The 25,426-nt window shown below is 42.5% G+C and overlaps 1 protein-coding gene across 1 annotated transcript in view; it reads right to left on the bottom strand.

Annotated features, from left to right (window-relative positions):
* Positions 1–1,411: 1,411 nt before the first annotated feature.
* The window catches only part of PTGFRN (prostaglandin F2 receptor inhibitor), a 44,949-nt gene continuing 20,934 nt past the window's right edge, over positions 1,412–25,426 (bottom strand). The window contains exons 6-9 of the mRNA XM_010186118.1: positions 22,184–22,603; positions 10,090–10,197; positions 2,938–3,243; positions 1,412–1,699 (exon numbers count right to left, since the gene is read on the bottom strand). Of these exons, the coding sequence (XP_010184420.1) occupies positions 1,533–1,699; positions 2,938–3,243; positions 10,090–10,197; positions 22,184–22,603 (1,001 nt within the window). The 3' untranslated portion in view covers positions 1,412–1,532. The remainder of the gene's footprint in view (positions 1,700–2,937; positions 3,244–10,089; positions 10,198–22,183; positions 22,604–25,426) is intronic.

The following is a 25,426-nucleotide window of genomic DNA, read 5'->3' on the forward strand; positions in this document are numbered from 1 at the left end:
TTTTGTTTTATCTTAAAAAAAATCATCTGGAAATGATTGAGCCTTGGCATCAACCCTACGTTTCTCACCTTTCTTGATGCAAGCCAAACCGTGGCTGTGATATCAGGTTGCGGTACAGTTCTACTTCCTTGTTTGTTCATACACAGTATCTTTATCCTGACTTTTATTGCTTAAAACACCAGCTGTGCTGGGAAGACAGAACTGCCTGGGAAAATAGCTGCTCCCACTCAGGAGCCAAGTCAGCATATGTGGAAGACCAAAGCAGGACTTCTATACTGTAGCATCTAGGAATAGGTCTCAAACCCGTGGGAAAAGCCTTGCTGCAGGCCCATGCGCAAGACCAGGATCATTGGAACCTGAAGGATTCTTACTGCCTTCTTGGGCTTGCTCCTGTTCTTACTCTGAGCTGCACTTCAGCTACTGTAGATCTCAGACTTTGCTCACAGGTTCAAGAGTTACTACTGAGTGACTGGCAGAAGCAGCATTGGAGTCTGGTTGGTGCATTTGGTAATACACAGTTTACAAGTCTTCTCTATAAAGAAGATCAGTTGGTGAACTGCAGACAAAGATCCATCTCATTTTTACAGGGGCAAGTTTTTTCCAATGGGACAAGGTCTCCCACCTCTCTGCTGAGGCCAGCAGAAGGCTGGGCCTTGTCCCTAGACACTACGTGCCCCCCTGCCACAAGCAGAGCAGGGTCTCAGACATAACACAAGCAGCTGTAGTGGGAGAGAATAAGGTGGCCATAAGCAGACATTCAACAAATGCTTGTCTGAGGATTGACTCTACAGAGTTGCCAAATTAGCCCCTATTCACCACAGCTAAGAGCTTTGAGCACTGAAAATAAAATTTGAAAAAAGAGTCTCAAAGACCTCCAGGCAAGTTATGTTATGGGGTTAAGTGCAACCTCTTTGAAAGTCAGGGGAGAGAAGGCATGCTGACTACCATAAGCCAATTCTTTGCTGGAACAGTCTCATGAGGCACCAGCAGAGGAACCTTCTCCAGCCTTCAATGCAACACAGAGAAGTCTGAGATACCAGGGTGGACAGAGAAAGGGAACAGGATGGTGTGATGGGGATAGCGGGAAAAAGTAGATTGGTTAATACAATGACAGTTTAACACTTCTACCAGTCCCTTTCCCACCCATCGCTCTGCCCATCATGCTTTCATATAGGGACATCTTTTCAAAACCAAGGGTGTGTGGAGGGCAAACAATGACCAAACAAAACAAAAAAATACAACCCAAACTTAGTGAATTTTGTCACAGGGCCCTGCTGATAAAAGGCTCAACAGTTTGCACATTAGAAGGACATGATTCCTATGCAGAAAGTGCTGCTGGAAAAGAAGAATTCGAGTCACTAAATATGGCCTGAATGCTCTCAGGACGTGATGTGTAACAAGGAGAAGCTTGAGGTCCAGGCTGAAATCAGAGAGGAATGCATGTCTTGTCTGGGCCTGTGAGCAAGTGTCTCAGCACAGTCCAAGAGCCCTGTGAGTCTCTCCCAAAATGCAAGTGTGTCTGGCTCCCATGCTCAGTCCATCTCCATCGACATTAGCCGGCGACGTTCTCGTCTTGTTTCCTGCACTTCCTTCTTGCAGCACCAACGGGAGCTGCAGTAGCCAATGAGGCAGGATAAGAGTCCAATGGCAGTGGCCAGACCAATGCCAATCAACAGGGGATACTTGAAAGCATTCAGAACTGGAAGAGGAAGGCAAAAGTCATTAGATATCACTGAGAAATTCAGAGATCCTCTTTATTTATTATTGCCTTAAAAGGAAAAAAATCCCACATTACTCAGTCATGGGCATATTAAATATTTCAGAAGGAAATTACACTGATTTTTCTTCTCGATTTTTCTCTTTTGAGGTTTGGAAAAATAGTCTGTTACTGGACTCCCTTACCTCCTCACTCTAATTCTTCCTCCACTGTTTCAAAGCCTCAGGGAGGCTGCAAACGCCAAAGGAACCTTGAGGTGAGACAGCAAAGTAGAGCTTGTTCGAGAAGTATTCCATTACTTGTTCCTCCAAACAAAAGCCTTGCAAAGTTCTCCCATCAGAGGCAGACTGTGCTGCACTCTGTAGTATGTTTCCAAATGAAAAGGAGTGGAACCCTTTACATTTTGCTTGATTAGAACTACTCATACAGTATTTTCACTGCCATTCAGCAAACCTGTCTAATCAAATTCCAAAATTGGTACCTAAATAAGAAATTTGATTTGTAGGCACTTGCTGCTCAGTTAAAAGGCAGGGTCAAGAACTGTAAGGAGTTTGGAAAGTACAATTATAATAATTATCTGCACAGTAGGGAGAACAAAAGACTTCTGATTCTTTCCAAGTTCATGGAGCTTCCCAATATGACCTTTCCTGGAAATACTGAGAAGAAAGAAACCAGTTCAAAACCCCTCCTGCATTCTTTTTCCTCTTTAGCTACGTGCTGAATGAAGCACCTAGTGTGCAACTTCTCACAAAGTCTAGCACCACTTGCAACACAGGTTGGAAATCAGTCACAGCATTAAGTGCAGGGAGCAGCATGTCTTGTGGTTAGGAGAGGGTACAAGGAGTCAGAGCTCTGACTTTCTGTTCTCAGCTTTGATATTAACCACAATGTGACTCTACTTCAGCACGTCCCACCTGCAAACCAAGGCTTCCTCTTGCAGAAGGTTTAACACTTGGAGAGAATACCACACTTTGATTGAAAGACACCACAGCTATGCAAAACATCACCAAGAGGTGATCAGGAAAGAGAATACTCCAGTCTTATAAGTATGATCCCTTCAGGCCTGCCTAGTCTACAGAATCTGGACTCAGAAGTTGCAAATAACAGAATCTAATGAGGTTATCACAGGTACCTCTAAAAACAGCCACAGGGACTATGTGTCACAGAAAGATGTAACAAGGTGTTAAAAATAGTGTGTAACACATGTTGCAATCTCTTACCATCCATTTTCACAGATAGAAAGATGGGTTTGGCTTTGATGTCAGGTTCCCTTTGCCATGTACCAGTGGCAGATCGCACCCATGGCGTCACTACGCAGTAGTGGTTCCCAAAATCGTGGTCCTCGCAGCCATGCACGCGAAGCCGGAATTCCAGTGGGCTGATCCTCTCCAGGCTGAGATCACTGCTCCCATTTCTCCTGCTCTGCATGACGATCCCTCTCCGGTCCAGCGAGGCCAGCAAGACGGGCTCTCTGTCCAAGGCAAAGGAGCGCACAGCAAACCAGGAGACATCAAAGGACATATCATCTGCATTTGAGGACAAAGAAGAATTAGGACATGTTGGTGAGCTCTGAAGAGTGTTCATGGTGCCACTTCTCAGCGGAAAGGTTAGTCTGCAAGCAGCATACCCAACGCTGGTCTGGGGGTAGAAGAAAAAAATAGAAAAGAAAAAAAGAAAAAGGAAAAAAGTGCCCTGAACATGTCCTTTCTAGGAGGATTCAAGTGATGAACTGCAATGAAATGCACTGGCATGAAGAATGTAGCTACAGATAGGGTGACAATACAGGGATGACAAAGAAGAGATTTCTTGCTTTCCTGCCTACCATTCTAAAATTTATATTTCATCTCTGATCTAAGTTTTCACCAAGCAGGCCTAGTGTCATAATATGTTCTATAACTATGCTGAACCTACACTGAAAAAGGGATTGGAAGTGCTAGGTATTTGCTAGCAGAGTGTGATTTGCAATCGCTGTCTTCATGCAGGGCCCAAACAACCACAAAGTCAGAGGCTCTTTCTTGAAAGCTCCTTCTTACATTTTGTCTGCCTAAATGAATATGGAGATCCTACACAGAGCACAAAAAAAAAAACTACCTACAAAAAGACAAAGCATTCAGGAGCAAAGCCTGACCACGATGCTTTTATACTTTTTTTCCAGAGTTGTGGGTTACTGTCACACATCATCAGGCATTGTGCCTTGTACAAGTTTTACCAGCCAAGGGATAGTCTATAAAACGCATTTACAATACCTTTAACATTTAACATAGCTGACAGGTAGTCAGAGTTCATCAACACACCCAGCTTTTTCCATGTTCATGCAAGATCCTATTGATCCCATTAGCAGATCTCAGTCTTTAACCCTATTAGGCTGATGTAGCTGAGTATCTACTTTAAAAATCACTGCTATTCTTTGCTAACATGAGCTCAGCAACATCTGTCAGTGCCTGAAACCTAGCATGACCTAGAGCAGCAAAGGCTGCTCACTTGTTTCATCAACAGGTCTTCCTTCCTGGCACGTGAGCAAACTGATGGGCCCAAACTGGAAAGAGAGGTTACTGTTTCTGTCCTGAGTTTTGGGTATTGGTAGAATGTGTTCCACTGAACACAGTTTCAGTGATTTTGGTGATGCATCAAAGCCTCCATTTTCTAGTATTGAGATCTCTGAAAAATACAGTATTAGCAACCTGAAATTTAAAGCTGATCTTCAGTCTAATTGAGTTTGTTCATCTCTAAACTTCCACATCTGATCTCCAGGTTAATGGAAAAATTAAAGCCCTGAACCCGCTGCAGTACTCCAATTTTTTTGCAGATACAAGTGAAGACAACTTTTAAGCCTCTATCAGGCAAGCTGGCACTTCAGGATGGAAGGGAACCTTAAAATAATACTTTGAGCAGTAAAGAGACATCCTCAGCTCTGCTACTTGAAGTATGCATCAGCTGGCCAGGTAGAGCATTCCCCCTTACTGCAGACAAAACCCACCCACTGTTTGGGGTATAATTAACTCTCTGTAAGGTACACTGCTTTTACACACATCTTCAAAAACAAAACAAAAAGATGACACAGATGTTACTACCAGAGGCACTGGTTGGTGAAACTGTTTTGAGACACCAGCCAGTTTTCTGCTCTGCCTGCCATGGCCAGCTGCTCCAAGTGACAGCACAGATCCTTGAGAGCACCTTGCCTGTTTTGCAGCCCTACAGCAGGAGTAGGTTTCCCAGTTCTACCTGGGGGTCAGCATAGGTCAAATGCAGCCCTCGCAACAATCACTCTTGCCCATCGCACTACAACTACTACTACTAGTTACTTGGCACGGCACTCGGACCACTTCCCTTGAAAGTAAAATTAATAAAAGTTACCATAAACACATGTTCAGTTTATGGGACCAAACTTTGACCTCCACTTTGTGTACTCATCCAGCTGTCTGTGGGAAATGGGGCCTCTACTGGAGAGAGCTCCATTTCTATAAACTACTCTTTGTCTCTACTGCCTGTTTATGCCAAATACGGTAATAGCACTGGTCCATAGGCAGTCACATTGGGAACAACTCATTCCTTCCATCATTAAAAGACTGCCATTACCTTTTGTGTTTCCAGGTACCGTAGGAGGTCATTGCATGACCTTCCAGGCCAAGTCCAACTACACTGAACACAACATTGCACTTGCTAAAAAGGTTTAAACAATACATTTAGATAGATATGAAGATTGATCGATCAATCTATTCATTCCCAGGCAACTTGCTACCTTTGAAGAATTCTTTCTTTTCAGTCTTATTTAATTTGAGGTTCCCTTCCCTCCACATAGAAAGATGAGTGCAGGCACTCGCTGTCATTTTGAAATAGCTGAGTCTATCTTCTGTAATTACAACATGGGACAACAGTATTATGCCAACATATTTTATTAGTCAGTATACACAGTGTGCAATTAGTGACTCACTACAGACAGTCAGAGGGAAGACTTGGCTCCAAGTACTCTTTGTCACTATCCTCATTGAAACAGCTTAATACAGCAATCCAATTCATTTCTATATATCTCTGGGTTTCATGCAATAAAAACACAGGGAAACTTAGCAAAACCAGGACATAAATCAGGTGCTCTCTAAAGATCAGTGATGAACATGCCTAGCAGCTCCCAAGCACCAATAAGTATGTAGTTTTACTGACATAAACCGGATCACACACTAGGCTTCTCAAAACCATATGTAGCGTTCCACACATACTTTGCATCAATGTTGACAAGTCACTCACAATTTCTGTGCCCATTTTACAAAAAACCCAAACCCAGTCACAAGAACCACACTCACATTTAACACCACAAACACTTCTTTCACCAGTTCCTTCTGTGCTCCACAATGTTCTAAGTAGTGTGAGACACCCGGACAAGGTGCCCCACATGAAAGGAAAGCTTAACATCCTAGTGCCAAGCTCAGAAGGCCATCAAGGACCTCAGTGCTCCCAGGTCATGCAACTCAGCTGTTTTCATAACAGAACACAAAGCACTGGGAGCTGGACACTTCAGAGCTCTGTGAGCAGAGTAATAGTAGGGCTATGTTTCCTCCCCTCCTCGGTTAGTGAGGATCATCAACATGTAAAGCACATTTTTATGCCCATTTCAATTTGATACACAGGACTAAGCTGTCTGGGTTTTAGCTGCTTCCCTGGCCAATCACCCCTCAAAACAGGGAATCCTATTTCTAGACCAGCTCTTAGGAACCATACACTTCCACTGCTTAGAATGGAGCTCTCTCAGCATCTTGTTACAGTGCTGAATCACAATTTTGAGACCCTTTTTGTTTACTACATTTAAATGAGGTTGAATAGAGCTTCCTAGAGAGCTCAGCAAACCACTTTAAGCAATACAAGGAGTAAACAAGCTGGTTTTGTTAAATTCTCCAGAGTGCCCACTGGGTCTGTCTGGAGCAGATAAAAAAACATCTCCTTTTAGGCACAGTAAGTAATACTGTTAAATCCCTAAGCACACAGCCCAAGAAAGGGTGATCTGGGAAGTCTAGAGAGATCATTTGTGAAAATGTGTATTCAACAGAAGCATCAGAAGCAGCTTTTATATCTTCAGGGCACAGAAGAGCTACTATTCCCCTCTGACACACACATACTCCCCCTCACATCAATTCAAAACACCAAGCACAGCTGCCAAGCCAAAGGAGCACTTCTTTAGATGGAGCAGTTGCTGCCATATAGTGAGCTTAGTAATACACACTCCATTGCAGCAGGGTCTCAAAGAAGCAGAGGAAATTAAAGCACACAGCACACATGCCAAAATCTTTTCCACCCTTTTGAAAACTTCCCACAGGGTGGGTACACACAAACACAGAGTATTGTGAATTGCCTCTACCAGAAAGAGATCTAACCTGTAAGTAATGCTTCTAGAAACAAATGGATCAACCTAACTGTAACCAAGAAGGGCACTGGCAAAGATAATTGGTCATTTAACTTTTCCTCAGCTCCTGAGAAGTACTTTATTCTTCTGACTGTGCATACAAAGAGGTAGAAGAGGTGGCTCCTGACCCCTGAAGTTATTACAGGAAGCATACACGCTAATCCACATGCATGCCTGAAAAGTTGAGTGCCTGTGCGCACAAGAGCAGAGCTGGCTGGCTTACCAACCATGTCCTAAGTGTTTCGGATGTGCATTTAACAAGACATCCTATGAAATTCCCTGGTCTTTCTTTGCTCACAAGAGGTCCCAAAATACAGCCCTGCAGCAGGTCTGACACCAGAAGAGCAGATGGCCTTTGAAAGCCATCATGCCCCTCAGAAGAAGGTCAAATGCAACTGCTCTGCTCTCCTTTCTCATCACATTCCCAACAGGAAAGATCACGTCTGTACTGCTGTCATCTGTTTTCTTCTAGGAGATGCTGGCAACTCTTGCTCTGTTTATCTGATTACCTGATGTAGGCTTTCCCTAACAATGTGCCTCATTTCCCCACTGGGATGAGACAGCCTTGTTATTTTCACAGTCTGTCTAATGTTTGGCACTCATTTTACAAGCGAGTTCTCCATTCCAGTTGTGAATTAAATTGTGATGCTGTCTCAGCATAGAGACAGATCAGAGATAGGATACAGGAGAATAAGGTTACTACTGAGGAACTACATCTGTTTGTTACCGTAACAAGGCCCTTAAGGCCCCTCTTCACCCAACCTGCTCCATTATCCCGCTGCTCTAGTCCCTTCCATCTCTCAAGGCCAAGAAAGCAGACTGACAAGGGAAGTCTGCACACCCTACAGCTGTTGTAGGGATTCCAGCTGTTCCCTACAGCTCTTCTGCCTGTCTCACCCAGAGGACCAGTAAGGTCCAGCTCCTAAGGCCCATAAGAAAGGCGCAGATGGGGTTTCTCCATACAGCATGGCTGGTTAGGCCCCAAGTCCTGCTCATGCAGCAACTAGAGGCTCAGAGCATGGACTGAAAGATTCCCTCAAAACCTGTCACAATGCCACACTTTACAACATTTTAGGCATATCTGTTGCCTGTGACTCATCTGCATCGTTACAGACTAAAAAAAAAAAACCTCTCAAAACCAACCCCAAAAATACAACCCAACAAACCACAGAGACAGAGATCTGCCATGTTCAAGATGACAATACCCAGCTATGGAACAGATTACAGTGCTGACATTTAAAACTCTGCACTGGCTGCTCATGACCTCTGGCATCAGCACCATTTCCAACTCCAGACATCATTTAGCAATTCAAGAGACATCCATGAACCCTTATGAAGTTGCCCAGTTAAAACTTAATTGTGCTGACTAGCAGCTCCTCAAAGAGGACACATTTTACTTTGATCCTTTTGATTATCCTTATCTTGTCAGTGCTTCTCTCAGTCTCAAGCTACCAAACACACAAAAAACCATCACAAACCAAACTGCAGCAGAGCACTGACAGGAGAGTCCTGCTGTCACTAAGTGGCCTCTTTTCAAGTTTTAAGTGAGTCAGGGATGCTGAGGCCTCTTTCACAAGGCAACCTGAAGCTTATTTTAGCTGTCGAACACCACCAGCAGCAGCAGCTGCTCCACGGCAGCAATTACGGCCTTGCAGAGGAAGCCAGCTGCTTTGGGTACTGCCTCTTAACGATACCTGTAAGAGCCTGGGCACACCTCAAATTAGAAGTGGCCTCCTACTGAGCAGAAACTGCAGGACAGACTAAGGGATATGCACAAGCATAAGTTGCTGCTTACTGTGTCCAATATCCTAGGCTATGAATCTTTTGAAAGCAATAAAGTTTACTCAGCTTTTCCTCCCTACCAAGCATTTCAATAATATAATCTACAGACTTTCATAGTCCTTTCACAGGCAGCACACAACTAATCTAGCAAATTGCTTCCTCGCTACACTCAGATTTAATGTAGAACAGCCAACTTCAAATTTCAAAGTCATGGCCCTTTACTAAGCTTGATACTTCATCTCATCAGTTACTACATTGTAAGTAATATTTTTTGCATAGCACCTCTTTTGTAGTAGCTTACACGTAGATTTTTAAGTTTCACATGAATCATAACATCTTTATATATAGGTATGTATATTTATAAATTTATATTTGCATACATATTCATAGATTTATTTTAAATACATCTTTATGTTCACACATATATATATGCGCTACACACACACACACACTTATTTAAAAAAACAACTAACCTCACTCCAACCCCAATTTTTTGGGGATAATAACCAGTTATTCTCACAGCATTTTGATGAAAAGCAGCTCATGCAATGCTTGGCAAGCAGCTAGGTTTTAAGCAACTCTCTGAACTTTTCAGCTCTTCATAAAAATTTGCCTTTGAAGTGTCCCTTGTCCTTTTCACAGCAATTAGGTACTGTGTTTCTTTTCTTCCAGACAGAAAAGGAGGCTAACCTCTGAAGGCATCAGCAATAAACATTCTTTTTTGGCATTTAGGCTGCAATAGTCAATTATTGTGATTTTTGGATTTACATTAAGCCTTAAATTCACTCTGAAGTGTGAAGCTGCCTAGCCAGGTGACTTTAAGATTTATTTACAGATTACCATCTTCTCCTTACAGGTTTTGCCTACAGACCTTCTTTCCAATTACAAGAACCAGGAATACTTTTCATGGTCAACCTAATGGTTGTAGGCTGAGATTGCCAGCAGTGGGGCCAGTTGGTACAGACAGCACAGGGCGGGTTTAGCAGTAAAAACACTTCCCTCCCCAGAACGTGAAACAAAACCCCTTGTTTTAAATTGGGCTGTGTAGAGCAAATATGCTCTGCTGTTTTCATCTAGGTCTACAGGCTTTTTGATGCTGGTTCTCAAATCTCCACTCGAAGGATATAGGGTTATAACTGCTGATATTATTCTGCCTGGCGAGGGGAAATGAGTTACAAGTAAAATTTTGCCAAAATACCTGGCTCAAGTGCCATTCCTTCTGTTGTGACGATACACAGCAAATCTGCCAGTTCACCCTGGTAAATCGTCGGGCTGTCAGAATGTACCGACACATTAAACACAGGACCTAGAAAAGAGTAATGACAGTTATTCATGACAGGCTTTTCTTCAGTGTCTGAAACCTTTCTTACTTTTTGAAGTACTCTGCTAGTTTGTGGAGACAAAGCTCCGAAGCAGGGATAAGCAATCATGTAATTTTTCACAAAATAGTTATCCATTTTTAGCCATTAATTCTTGCACTAAGACAAAGTGTCCAAACTGCCAGACCTGTAACCCAACACAGAAGCTGCTGCCCATGTCTGCTTTCTACTGCCCTGCACAAAAGGATTTGGTCTTCCACTGGTGACTTCCCTAAAAGCACAAGAGTTCAGGTCTTCAGGCTAATCCAGCATGCATCTTTTTGGCTGAGGCTGTCAACAGGAATTCAAGTTAGAGCAAACCAGTATTTTAACAATACAGATGGTTCTGCTACAGAACTGAAACACAGACAATACAAGAAGTGCATCTGATATCACTTTTCTGTGGGTTTTCCTTCAGGCTCTGCCACAGATAGCTTCTTTAGAAGATGTCTCAAAGCCCAAGGGTACAGTAACTCCTTTCAGTTGCAAAGCAATGATATTGATGAAAACCATTATGAAATATTCAGACAGCATGACTACATTTGGTGTTCAACTTCTGAGGTACATAAGTTAAAAAGCAAAACTTGCACAAATTTCGACAACAGCTACATCTCTGGTGCAAAATTCACAAAACCACAACTCCTTAGATATGTCAACATTGCTAGTACTCTGTTTCACAGGGCAGAAACTGAAGAATGTGCCAAAATACCCTTAATGATTTCTCTACTAAACAAGGTGAAGGAAATGAGTAGGAGGAGAGCTGATGCTAATGGTGGCCTTCGGGATGGCTTTGGGAAAAGGCCAGGGAACCCAGGAAGGAATTTGGGACTAAGAACATGGGATTAGGAATTTGGGATTAACCCTTTTACTCTTCCTGGACTCCATTAGCTGCTATCATTACCTGGCTCAGCTACCTCTGAGACAGCAACAGCTACAACAAGCACAGAAAGGTGGTTTGGGAGGAGAAGAAAGAAAAGCTAGTGGAAGTGCCCTCCTCCACTCTTACATGCTACTGTTTTAGTACAGGAACTGTAAATTTCAAATCCATTGAAGATCAGTGGCAAACAATGCTTTTGATGGAGAACATTTAAGGAAATAATCCAAGGCAACCCACTTTCGTGGAAAGCTATGCCAATAACTCACCACACTGCACACAAGTATCTCAACTTCCAAACTGAGGTTCTGGAAAGAAACTTGGATGTGCCATAAAGCTAGAGCTGTCATTTTTTGTAAAACTATTCTGGACTACAAGGGGCTGGCTTGTTTTCGTCAGAGATTACACATCATGCTAAGAAATAAATTCCAATTCCAATGCAGTAATTACTTTTGAGGCTTCCAAAATTCCCCCCCCTAGTTTCCACTGGGCACAAAATGGTGCTCTTTGTTATACCATAAATTTCTTACTGCCCTCTTCTCTACCTCAGAAGCAGCTGTACTTTGCACACAAGGGCAGTACGTAGACATATAATCCCAGAGGTTCATATCCCTTTTGACACTAGAAATCCTCTCCATTAAAACTTAAGATTGCAAGTTACCCCATCAATCAAGGATAAAAGGGTAGTAGGGACGGCCATAGAGGTTACCTGTGGACTACCAGCCAAGACTTCTACATGCTCATCCTAGATCATATTTAAGGAAATAAGAGACCCAGAATGCTTTGAAGTTCAGCTGTTCAGGTAGCGACTTCACGAGCAGGCTGCAGCCCTAACTTAAGCTCAGCATGATGGGCTCCTTTTCTGGGGAAATGGAGAGAGATTAATCTGATTGCTTCCTCAACGTCTGTCCAAACTCCTTCTGTGTGAATTTAATTTGTTTCCTGACATTCTCACACACACACCCCAACCATACTCCCCCTGCAGCCTATTTTATTATTCATCTTCAGATAAAACATTTTCCATCATTTTCTTTGGAGTTGTGCAGACAGAAGTTCAAAGTCCTAGGGGACTAAAGGCAGCAAAGACCAGGGCACTCCAGCCAACTGTAACCAGAAAAATCTCAAGCTGTGAGCAACAGAAACAAAGAGACTGTCAAAATCTGTCAGGAACATCCTTGCATTCCCAGCACATACACTCTGTTGCATTGATCAAAGGCAAAACAGCACCATAATAATCCTTGTACTGTCTATAGCTCAGGATCTATCCTAAGTCCCAGCAGCAAGTAAGGTGGCATCATGTCGGGAATATGGGACTTTGCTCTACTCCAGCAAATAGGCTCTGTCCAGGCTAGATGCTGGCAGAAATTCAGCAAGGGAGATGAACTGCATGATCCCAACTTTATCAGGCTAAGGATGCCTTGTCCCTGCCCTGGCAGGGTAAAGGAAAGACAGGGTACATATAGACAGGACTTTTCAGGCCTTATTTTTAGGTTGAAAGTCCAGGTACCTACTGCATTCAACACACACTGGCTTCAAACCCCAGCATGCCAACAAACCACTAATGCAGAGTGGAGTCTGAGCAGTCCTTGCCATTGAATGTCATGAGGGCAAAAGCTAAGCTTGTTTGGCTACTCAGCCAGGAAAGGCCATATATCATGGCAGTACAGTACTCCCTACATACTCTTCAGTTCTGGGTCACCAAGCATATCTCTACTCTGTCTCCCAGGTGAAGAGTCAAAGCTTTCTGGGCAGTAAGAAGGTTGCCAGGCGGCAGCTGCTCTCATTTCATGATCGTACTTCTCCTTGGTAAGCCACAAGCAGTTATTTCCCTTTGCTTATTTCCCTATTGGGGTACATCTCCTGCAAATGACCGTCTGTACCTCCAGGGAGAAATCACTGTCCTGTATTAGGAGAACTGGATTTCAATCTAAAGATGTGTCAGGGGCTGTGCTCTTCCCTCTCCAGCTGAAGGAAAACCTTGGTGTTTTTTTTAATACCTAAGCAAGCTTCATGACAGTGAAAGCCTCTTAGTCTAGTCTTGAAAACTGTATAGTTGCAACTTCCTAGGAGGAGCATCTTTCTCCTTTGCAAGTATCTCAGGCCTTTTGCCCACATGCCCCATGCCACCCTTAGGTATGAAAGGACAGAATAAAGCATCTTCATAGGTGTTTTTTTCCCCCCACTACAAAACCTGAAAAGGCAGGAAGCTGTTTGCAACCGAGCCTCGTTAGCCCTCAGCTGGACCACAAAGACCATTTAATCCCCTACCTCTATCATAAGGTACACTTGAGTCAGAGTTGTAGTCACTTTACACTGCCTGAGGAAGAGTCACAGAAGCTGATGACATGGCTCTAATCCCTCATTAAAAGTTATCCTCATGCCACCCTTCTCCATAGAAGGGTTCTGTTCTTGGTTTTGTTTGGTCTTATTCTAAAAAAACCCCAACTGACCAGTGCTTTTAACCTGATTATAACTTGCCTGATTTATGTCCACAGCTTACATTTACTCTGGCTTCAGCTGAACCTGTCTGGCAACGGGACGAGAGAAGCAGAACTGAGCTGCATGCAAATCTCAAACAAAAGCAGCAGCAAACCAGTGTTTGTAAGTGGGTTACAAGCAAAACCATCACCTTACCTATTGGGTTGCCCAGAAAGTACTTGTATTTATTTTTTTTTAATAGATGGACATAAATGTCTAGAAATGTAACCAACTTAATTTTAAACCATAAATCCATTATGTAACTTGACAAGTTCAAGCTTGTTTTAGAAAAAAGTGCATGATTGCATTAACAGTGATTTATTTGGCGTCAATTTCAAAATGGAAAATCAAAAGGAACATTTTAATCATATTTTGTGTATTACTTCCCAAAAGGAAAAAACTGCTGTGCAAGCTCATAAAAAGTTACACAATGTGTATGGTGAAGATGCCTTAAAACTATGGCAGTGTCAGAATTGGTTTGCTAAATTTCAGTCCAGAGATTTTGATGTTAAAGATGCACCACGCTCAGGAAGGTCAATCGAAGTTGATAACGATAAAATAAAGGCATTGATCAAATCCAAATCGGCATTTAGTGACAGAGGAAATTGCTGATAATCTTAACATACTGAAATAGAGCATTGAAAACCATTTAAAACAACTTGGATATTTTAAGAAGCTCGATATTTGGGTACCACATGAGCTCAAAGAAATTCAGCTCAGTAAGCACATTGATATCTGTGATTTGCTCTTGAAACATGAAGACAATGAATCATTTTTTGAAACATATGATAATAGGCAATGTAAAATGGATTATCTACAACGACAATGAATGAAAAAGATGGTGGAGCAAGCATAATGAACCACCTCAAAGCACTTCCAAAGCAGATATTCAAAGGAAGGTTATTCTATCAGTCTGGTGGGATTTCAAAGATATTGTGTATTTTGCATTGCTTCCAAGGAACCAAACTATTAATTCACACCTGTACTGTCATCAACTGGATAAATTAAATGGTGCCATCAAACAGAAGTGTCCAGAATTGGTGAAACTCAAAGGTGTTGTGTTTCTCCATGGTAACGCTAGACCACAGACAAGTTTGGTCACTCGTCAAAAATAGCTGCAGCTTGGATGGGATGTGTTACCACATCCACCGTATTCACCAGATCTGGCACCATCAGACTTTCATTTGTTTTGTTCTTTACAAAACACCTTGAATGGTAAAACCTTCACTGCTGATAAGGATATCAAGTCGTTCTTGGAACTGGTTTTTTTTGCCAGAAAAGATAAGATCTTTTTTGAGCATGGAATCATGAAGCTGCCTGAAAGATGGCACAAGGTAATTGAACAAAATGGACAACATACTGTTTAATACAGTTTTTGTCTGACATGAAAAATGTGCCTTTCATTTACCTAGAAAAACTGGAGTTACTTTTTGGCCAACCTAATAACTGGATATCTGCTTTACTGCAGGCTCAAGAAAAGCACTTGAGTAAAAGACAGCACCAGAACAGACACAGGATGCTTCCAGACATTTTCAAGGCTCCCAAGGACCTCCCAGGAAGTCACAAATATCCCACAAACACCTGCAAGTTATGGATCCTCTTGGTTGTTTTTTTTCATCCCATTACCATCACACCACAGTATTCAAGAGGCCCTGGATTGAGACTCCACCAAGCAGGGCTTGACACACAAAACTCGGGTGTTTTTCTTAAGTTTTTACCCTCCAAGAGAAAAAACCAAACCAAAACAACCCAAACCCTCAACCCTAAGCTTGAAAGTGCAAGCATAGGGTAACAGATCACCCCAGTAGACACTGACAACACCATCAGGGTTTCAGTGCTGCCACACTCAGGCACTTGCAGCGTCACGGGAAGGGTTGGAGAGGTGACATGAATTCTCTGGCAATGACAGCTGAGTTGATGCCACATTAACACTGAGAAAAAGAGAACTCTACAGATAAGAGATGATGTAGTGTTGCTCATCTTTCCACCAGTATTTAACAATTAGATATACTGTTATTGGCACCTACTGGTCACCTGGGAGAATAAACAAACCAGAATTTAGTTTCAGTTGCAGGGTTGACAGATCAAGCATGATCCGTAAAGCTCATCAAGAACAGAACAAAAATAAGTGCAGAAAAGCTGCTCAGGATTTTGAAGGTTAAGAAATAATTGGATTTGAATGACTTCAGGTATGGAAGATAAGCACCACACCCTCAGTTGATCTGGAAACTAAAGAGCACACATTTACAAAACAAACCAGCATTCCCAATTCTAAGAGCTAAGCATCACCCTTCCCCTAAATTGCCATCTTCTGCTGACACTTTTGATTCAAACCAAGACAAAAATCTCTGTTCCTCACTATAGTAAGGCCATATGTAAGCTTAGATACAACTTCTAAAAGAAGTTTTCTTGTTTATTAAAGTAATAACAATTGTATGTTAAAAAGCATCTGCAGTCAAAATAGGAATAAAGTGTTTTCAGAGCACTTATTGACTTTGGAATGCTTGATAAACACTATATAATTTTAAATAGAAAGTGAGGAAACTGAGGTTAGAAGTTTACTGGAACAAATCTAGAAGTGCTTAAAGAGAAATGAGGTTCCATGATCAGCATCTGTTTAGTGTAATTTCTTCTGGATGTCTCCTTTTATGACAGATCTCATTGCTCAAACCATTGGTTTCATGCAATCCAGGAAGTAAACTCCAGGATCCAAATCCTATAGTGATAGAGTTTTCAGCTAAAAAGTGTATTGCAAATTCTTCTACATATGTAAATGAAAGGGGAAAAGTGTTTATAAGCAGCACCAAATTTGGTTTATTACTTCATGCTCAATCAGATTCACACTGAACAGGCTGCAGGGTGGAAAGAAGGCATTCAGGTTTATTCAATTAATTTACTCAGCTTAGAGATTTACATATTGGAGAAAAATAATAAAAAAAATTGAGCCCTATTTACCTGATGTCACCCTATGCTCAGTAATCTAAACAGCTTAAATCTGCAAGAAAAAGGGGAAAAGGAGGGCAAATAACCAAAAGCCAGTTAACATCTTGATTTACAACAGAAGAGATCCTAATTACCTAGGTCCTAGGTGACATTTTGGCCTTTTCTGTATCATTTTAGCTAGTACTTCTCTGCAAAAATCTGGTATAGTCTCTCCACAGACATGCATTACCTTGATTTTCCAGACAAGTAAAGTGGAGCAAAGAAAGGTCAAGTAACCTGACTGACTGAGATCCAGAGCAGGCTGTTCCACCCAAGAAGCCTGCGCCCAGTCCATTACCCAGCAGGGAGGCCACAGTCACTGCATGCAGCTTCCCTACTTGGAATCAGCTAGCACGACAGCCCAAAAAGCGGAAAAATGCCTGATGCAATTCACAAGTTCTGTCTTACAAATATTACTCATATCTGCCCTGGCACCAAATCATCCACTCTTGAACTGAGAATCCCCATGACCTGCTTCTCTCCAGATAATGAGCTTCTTTACCCACACAGTTCCCGCCTCCTGCCCTCTCTCTGCTTTGTCACAGAGCGATTCCCTAACAAATGTTGCCCCAAGTCTCATAATAGCTGTTACTGGAAGAAGCCCTCAGTAGTTTAGTCTGTGGTTTCTACTTCCAGCTACAAATTAATGCACGCAGGCACAAAGGCTCACAATGACAAAGCACGTTCCTGCCCATTAACAGTGGTTGGAAAATACCAGCCTTTCTCGCCAAAGAGATTCTGCTGTACTGCTCTTCATTAATTTCCATGATTAAGGTTTCTTTCCTTTAAGAATCTTTCTAGTCTCCTTTCTTGAAACTGAGTATCTCTTGGGGTCATTGCAGGGCATCATTTCATTTTCATTGCTAGTTCAACATCAATACTCGGCTCCTATTTCAGCAGCTTGCGGTTTATCTCAGCTTCTTCCAAAGTGAATGATAACACATTGCTGTGCAATGAGCTCACATGCAAATGCAATCCAGAGTTGAAGACTTCATCGAGATGCTTCCCTTAAAGTTCTTTTATTTTTGCCTTTCCAGAGCTTTCTGTCCTCTGCTGAATGACACAGGGAGAAGTCAGCTCAGCACAGCTAAACTGAAAATGGTTCTCTCTCATAACATACTTCTCAGTAAGAGATTAAAAGCTTCTTTCTCCCTGTTTCTTCAAGGGAAAGGAAAATAAGTCACTTCTGTGGAAATCCCTGTGAGTGCATAGAGGGCAAAGATACTCTAAATACTAACCTGGGTTGCCAGGTTCAGGGTAAAAGGAATAGAAAATTAAAGGACAAACGCCAAAGAAGAATTTATGATACCAGGATAAACCCAGTGGATTTCAGAGACCAGGTGCCTCAGCATTAAAAAAAAAAAACAACAAAAAACTGCAGGCCAGCTGCAGCCATTTGAACCAGATACCTGTACACAGACCTGCATCAGATATGCACTGATCTCAAGCAAGTTTCCAGCTATGTGACTCCCACCTTTGCCAGGCAGCTCAGCTAAGGCTGAAGGCAAAGGGGAGCACAAAAAAAAGACCACCTCTCTCATCTGCTGCTCAGCCCTTGCAGTGCAAAGACATAACCACTGGAGCAACACCTCCAGGTGACCAGAATACAAGGGAGAGATTTCAGTGTGGGTGGGTAGGATCACAAGTCTTACAAGAAGCTGTCTTGATACACTGGCTTCAGAAGAACAGTAAGGAACAGGGGACAGGTGTGTTCCAGGCTGAAAGAAATGTACACATATATTATCTAACAGCTCAGGAGGAAAGAGGATGCATTTGAGTTTCAGCAGAAATGATGCAATGAAATTAAGGGAAAATTTCAAGACAAGTACTGGCAGCTGCTTTTGTCCCTTGCATTGCCGGGTAACCTTTGAAACAGAGATGGCAGAAACTTTGTTCTACACTGGGAAAACTAAAAAGAAGCACTAAATAATGTTCAAGTCTTCAGCTTCCGTCTGCCCTGCAAATAAACTTAGTTCGCTCGCAGCTTACTGGACATACAGCAGGCATTAATTTTATGAAATCAGTCTGGTGATCCATGTAATTCATGAAGCCAGACCAAAGGATTCACAAGATCCTCTCTGGTCTTAAAATATATCCAGCAGAGAACAACCTGCCATTGACTGAATACTTGAAAACCTACTAAACCACCTCCTCACCACCACCCTCTTCTCCCCAACCTCCATTTTATATAATTTGGTGGAAAAAAAATCCACCTTTCATTTTTTAGTTCAGGAAGTTTCAAACAAACGTGTTTACATTAACTTCCAGATCATTAACCAAATAGAATAAATACATCCCTCTGCAACAGCAAGTGGAGAAAGAAGAGAGGAGGTCTCCACTTGCAGCCAGCAAGTTCTGCCTTGAATGGAAAGAATCTGAGCAAGACATTTTCCACAGATGTTCATGGAAAAACATTTCAGGCCACTACCATATTTCAAGCCTATTGTGGGAGGAAACACAGAAGTTTCATGTGCTTAGTCCCCAGCTCACACAGAAAAAGCTCACAGACCTCCTGCTGTTCAGATGGGTCACACTGCACAACACATACATACACACAAAAACCCCTCCTTAAAACATCACTCAACTCAGAGATCTGGGAGGGAGTCAAACTGGAGGAAAGGATTTCCAATTCTAGCAAAGCTCCCCTCCTCCTATCAAAAAGGAATCAATAAAAACAACCAAGAAAGAATTTCCTCCTGTGACGAAAAGCTTAATGTAAAACCCTTTAAGGGCTTCCTTCTGCTGAAAATGCGGCTTCTGTATTGATCACCTTCCCATTTCAGCCCTCATAGTGCAAGCTGAAAAATGCTGTCAAAGTGCAAGTCTTCAAAGTAGGGAGGAGACTGGAATACTTTCTGTTTTTCAAAGTTATATTGCCTTATTATATTCCCCCCTCCCCACCTGCAGTCAGAGTTAAAATACCTTTCTACCAGAAAAACTGTGAACGAGTCAATTGTACTATTAGAGACAAACACACTCATAAGCTACTCATCATCCAACTAACGCAGGATTTAGCAGAGCTGGGCTCCCCAGCTTTTACAGTTACCCAGAGAGCTGCATGCCCCTCTGCTTTTTCTGCTTTCCTGTTAGTATCTTCCCTCCAATTTTGGGGAGCCTCTCATTCTCCCTAGAGACCACTTGCTACCTCAGCAGCTCTGCGTTTCACCACTCCCATCAGGGAAAAATCTGGCACCAGCTTCTTTTTCTGAAGAACAAGTTTGACAGCTGCCTGTAGCAGAGGATGCAAAAGAAGGGTGTGATATCTGAGCTGTGATTTTATAGCTGCTCCACAACTCCACCACTTACTTCCGGCTCCCTGACTCAGTCAAAGTTTGCATCTAAGACAGTACACCTCAGCAAACAAAACCAAAGTAACACATTCACAAAACATCTTCTGTCTTATATACCCGATTCCAAATTATTTTCCAAATAGTAATTCCACAGTTAGTCCATTCTAACTCTGCTCATCACATGTCCTCATCATGCCCGGAGATGAATGTCCAGCAAGGATATCTGATTAACAACTGAAGGACACAAAGTTCATGAAAGGAAGGTATTTCAAGCCAGATCTTGCTACGTGCCAAAATTATTTTTGGAAATAGCTCTGCAATAAATTGTGCCTGGGATCTCATTTCTCTCCTCATTCTTCTGTAACGAATGAAAGGCTGTCAGGGCTTCAGGACCAGCCCTTGGCCTGCTCCAGCCTTGCTACTGGAATTCACACATTCCCAGGGCAGTGCTTCGTGCTGCCCCCCTTTCTTCGCTCTATCCGCCAGAAATCCTATCTGGGTAAACAGGCTGAGAGTAGAGAATGACAGCAAAAGAGTCAAGACTGCAACATGCACACTTTCCTCCCTTCTATAGCTCACAGGTTTCCCTCTGAACCATGGATATTAATAGCATACTGCCAAACTTTTTGGATGGGAATTCAAAGTGACATAATGCAAGCAATGTTGGGAGAGTCACCAACCACCACTTCTGTGCAGGAAAGCCTCCACATAAGAGCTTGTAGGGCAAGGGGTTTGGGACAGATTTCATTCTTGCTAGTTTCTTGCATCACCCCTTTGCAAATGCTGCTTTCCCACTGTGTCTCGCCCAGATATCAAGAGTAATAAAGCTAAAACTATAGCCCATTAAGCCATTTTGAGAAGACAACAAATTACAGCAATACTCAGCTGTGACAGTGCTGCTCTAAGAGAGTTGGAACACAGGCAACTAACAAATTACTTTCAGAACAGTCATAAAACTAAACAAAAAAGCCAACCAGAAATTACCTAGAACAGAGAGAAGTAAAGAGCTGAGTCAATGTCCTCTCTCTGTCCAGCTTAGACCAGGCTGCATATTTATTAGGGTTTCTATCAGGATGCTACATTTCAAAGCTTCTTCTCATTACAAGGCTATTCCCCTACACTCAAGCTCTTATCCTTTTCCCAGTGTGCCCAGTATAAGGAAGTTCAGTTTCTAGAAATTATCTCATAGAGAACAATTACCTTATAGTTATGGATGCAACCAGAAGTCAGGCTGCTCTTGGCTAGTCACAGACATCTTCTAAAAGACCCTACAGCTCCACTAGCATAAGCAGAATAACTCACATGAGGAACACAGGATGTGAGGGGAGACTTTCTCCCAAGCTATGCTTGTGAACAGGAATGGGGGACTGCAGAAGGTTTGAGTTAAAACTAGAGAGCTCCACCATAGGATGCACCTTTGGGCTACACCAAGAGCTCTTCAAAACTGTTCAAGAAGTTACCAGCTTGGTTTATCAAAACATGAAATAAGCCCCTCACTTATCAGTGCGCCACCATTATACAAACAACTCTACAGTACTCTCAACTCACACAGCATGATAGGAAGTCAGTGTTAATATGCATCTCTGATGATCCAAACCAACTCTGTCCTCCTCTCCCTCCACCCAACAATATACCAGGACAGGCATGCTTCTGTAGAAAAATTTCAACAGGCAGGCTATGTTACAGCTGAAGATGAGGGTTTCAGCAAGGATGTGAGGAACAGGATGCACTTCCGATATTGAAATTCATCTCAACTTGTGGAGCTTTGTAGCCCAGCCACAAGAGGCCTCTAAAGTATTCCAGCAGCAGGATACACTTGCTGAGATGGCTTAAGTGCTACCATTGTCTTGACCTAACGCTTTTCTGCAATTACATCAACAGGAAGGTGTGCTCAGGCAATTTAATGCTATATGAACAGTGTCTGTTCTGGAACAGAAATCTGGTTTACATTAATGTTCTTCCAGAGGAGTCACTACCTAACAGCAATCTAGTGATTAAACTGGCAAATGTAGCAGGAGTTATTCCATACTGAGAACAGGTCTAAGCCTGCAGGAGCATAAAGTCCGCATTAGCGAAGAAAAACCCAGGGGTTATGATTACAGTCAATTCATTAAACATTATTTGGTATACAATCAATAGCACAAAGGACACAAACACCACCAAAAGAGACAACAAAGCTCTCAGCCATCATTCCATTTGGAGGCCCCTTCCATGTCCCAGTGAATAGGTACTTTCCAGAGACAGGGAAGCCACTGGGATTGTGTCAAAGAACTCTGGCTTAAGCACACAGCTGCCAGATTCAATACCAACCTGACGTTTGGAAGTCTATCTGGATAGGGTTGGATAAGCCGTTCACTGCTTCACGCCACATGCCACCACCACCTGGAGACCAGGCAGTCACCACGCAGCGATACAGCCCAGCATCAGAAATCTGAGTCTGGTACATCCTGTAGCGGAACTCATTCTCCTGGACCTTCTCCAGAACCACGCCGTCCACACGGGTCTGGTCCGTCCAATCTTCCAGCCGCACCACTGAATCCTGGTTCAAGGAAATTATGCGAGTGGTCCCATTGGGATTTGACTGATCCGTTAGTGGCTTCTCAGCTGTAATGAGGACAGAATAGCGTGGCGTCTTGATGTTTTTTGAAGACACTTTGCATGTCATCTCAAAGGTGTGGCCTGCTACAAAGAATGGCTTCAATTTCACTGCCTCCACTGTAAGCGTGTAATCTGAAGAGGGAAGGAAATAAGCAGCAAGAGAGGGGTTAATAAACAGGTGCAGATATTTCTGCAGCACTTTCAATCTAGAAGATTACAAATAAGCAAAGTACTTTTTCTGAGATACAAATCCTAGAACATTTATCTAAACACATATGGACATCCTTGAATGCTACTGAACAGTGCACACACACACACCAGTACACAACAGTGTGGGTCAAGATGCAAGGATTCAAACGAACAACAAATACTGAACAGATAACGCAATACAGAGGTCACAGCGTGACAGGACCTCCAAGACATTTTTATTCAGGAGTACAGATACTAGTCAGACAAGACTCAGAGTCCCAGTTGTACACTGCATCTAGAAGAGCACCCTCAGTGACAGGGTGTAAGGACACTGCTGAAGTACTCATGATCAGTGACAAAATCTGCCACTAACTGAATCTGCAGCACTTAGTGTAGCTTGTTTTATTTCCCTTGAAAATTCACCTTAACAACAATCCAGACACATTCAGCTGAACTCCCAAGATCCGTTGAAATTGCATGACAAAATCCCCAGTGCTCCCTATACACACACCTCTGTGTTGAGTCTGGTATACCTCTGCCTCCACATGTGTTCTTTTCCCTTGCTTCTCATGTGCTCTCCCGACTACAAGCTTACCAGAAAGCCTTCACGTTTCCCAACAGCCCATTTAGCATCATGAATGCCAGCATCATTTACTGTTCAGTTACCTTTCCTTTCTTCAGCATTCTCCAAGTCTGCCAACTCCTCAATCCCAAGAATCCCTTAACTACAGGGTTTGGGAAGATTATATATCTAAGAGCACAGCCCCAAGACACAAAAAGTACAAGCTCACAATAAGAAAATGAGAAAGTGAGGAGCAACCGAGATCAGATCCAGACAAAAGGAAAGGGAGTTGCTAGTTTCCTGGCACCATAACGGAGAGACATCCCACATACTCAGGTTCTTCCTAAGGAAAGGCTGCTGGGGCTGAACACACAGCTTACAACTACTCCCAAAGTAGCAGTATAGCAAGAATTCAGCCAGTCTGACTTTCTGGACTTACTGTGCTGCAACATATTCTCCCTTCCCCTCTTCTAAAAAATGGATGTAGACATTAAAAACACATTTTAAAAAACAGACATCAAACCCTACACAGATCACCTTTATGCAAGGTGAAACTTCTCAGGAAAAGGGAAATAACAATCTCACCATTACTTACCCATTCCCCAAAACTGAACTAAATGCAGTAATATTTATGCCCTCCCCACAAGAGCAACAAGATACTTGTCAAGATTACATTTTGCAGTGTTTTGCCTTCAAGCAGCAGTTTTCACAATGAGTAAACACAGCCCACAAGATGAGAAACCCGGTATGACAACTTTAAATCAGTACTGTATAAAGCAGATCACAGTACAAAGCTATATAAAGAAACAGCAGGAGCAGGGAAGCCTGGGCTGTTTCTAGTGGTCTAGCTGAGCACAGAATTACTTGATACTCCACACCAAACTCCCCTGCCACACTTCCACCTGCTAAGCAAGTGGGAATACCAGAGTTGCAGATTTAGGCACTCAGGGTACAATCACAATTGGAGTTGCACACACAGAGTCATCCTCTGCTCCCTTCTGTGAGAACTCATCATGCATCCCATTCTAGACTTCAAATCCATTTTTCCCTCATCCTGTGACCATGAGATTCTGACACCACCCTCTCGATAAGCTTGCAGCATTTGGAAGCCCAGCGCAGACCAGCTTGCCCTGTATTTTAGGAACCTAGTAGACAATTACATTTTTGCCCCAAAAGCAGCAGCACAAACAGCTAGCCATACTTCTCTGCCACATTTTGGTGCTTTCTAAACCTTGTGAGGATGCTCTGGGCAAAAATTCCTCCTGATGCAAGAGTTCTTTGTGCTGTTGATCTTCACGTCAGAGTGCTGGGTCCTAGATGCTGAAAAAGGAATCTTGCATATGGTCTCTAATACATGTACTTAAGACAAATACCTTCACATGATCAGAGCAGTACAGATGTAACTGAGAAAAACCAACTCTCCCTGCTATCTGGATTCCAAACGTCTTACTTCAACTGTTCCCTGAGCCACAGGTCAGGCAACAGTAAAGGGGAACGTCTTCTAAGTCCTCAGTAAGGACAGAGCACGCATTGCTCTTAGACATTGTTTCTTTACATTCTATTTGAGGACAACAGAAAACATGGCTTTTTCCAATTATTTTTGCTAAAGATAAGGCAAAAGGAGTGGTGGTAGCATGGGACAGCAGCAGAAATGCCAACTGTAGAGTTCGTAGAAGAGAACATCTGATGCCCAGAGATGCAGCTGGAAAACAGTAGAAGAATTCAAAAGGGTTAGAAATTAAGATGCTGAACAGAGAACAAGGAGATATATTCTTAAGAAAGACCTTTAGAAGGATTTTTCTACCTTTTAAAAAACAAAAATTCCTTAGGTTGCGTGAATACAGAAGGCAGAGACACCTTTTCTTATGTGAGACTATAAGAAATGCAGACCAGAATAGGGAAGGGGATGAAAAAACAGCACATACAGGTATTGAATGTTTCTTGCTGCAAGAAAGTAAAAAAAGATGAAAGGAACATTTCTGAATCTGCAACAATATTAGAAACCTGTGTATGTAGTAAAGTAAAACAAAAAAGTCCCATACCCTATCAACTAGGAATGCCTGGATCGCCACTCTTAACAGTACAGTTCTGTGCCAAAATTACTGTTCTTCAGTAGCAGGAGACAAAATGTAATTAGCACTCCATCACTCCCACCTAGAAAAGCAAGTAGTTGTCTCTGCGTGTAACAGTGCACATTAAGGGAA

This window comes from Mesitornis unicolor, unplaced genomic scaffold (assembly GCF_000695765.1).
Source record: "Mesitornis unicolor isolate BGI_N332 unplaced genomic scaffold, ASM69576v1 scaffold10320, whole genome shotgun sequence".
In the NCBI taxonomy this organism is placed as follows: Eukaryota; Metazoa; Chordata; class Aves; order Mesitornithiformes; family Mesitornithidae; genus Mesitornis; species Mesitornis unicolor.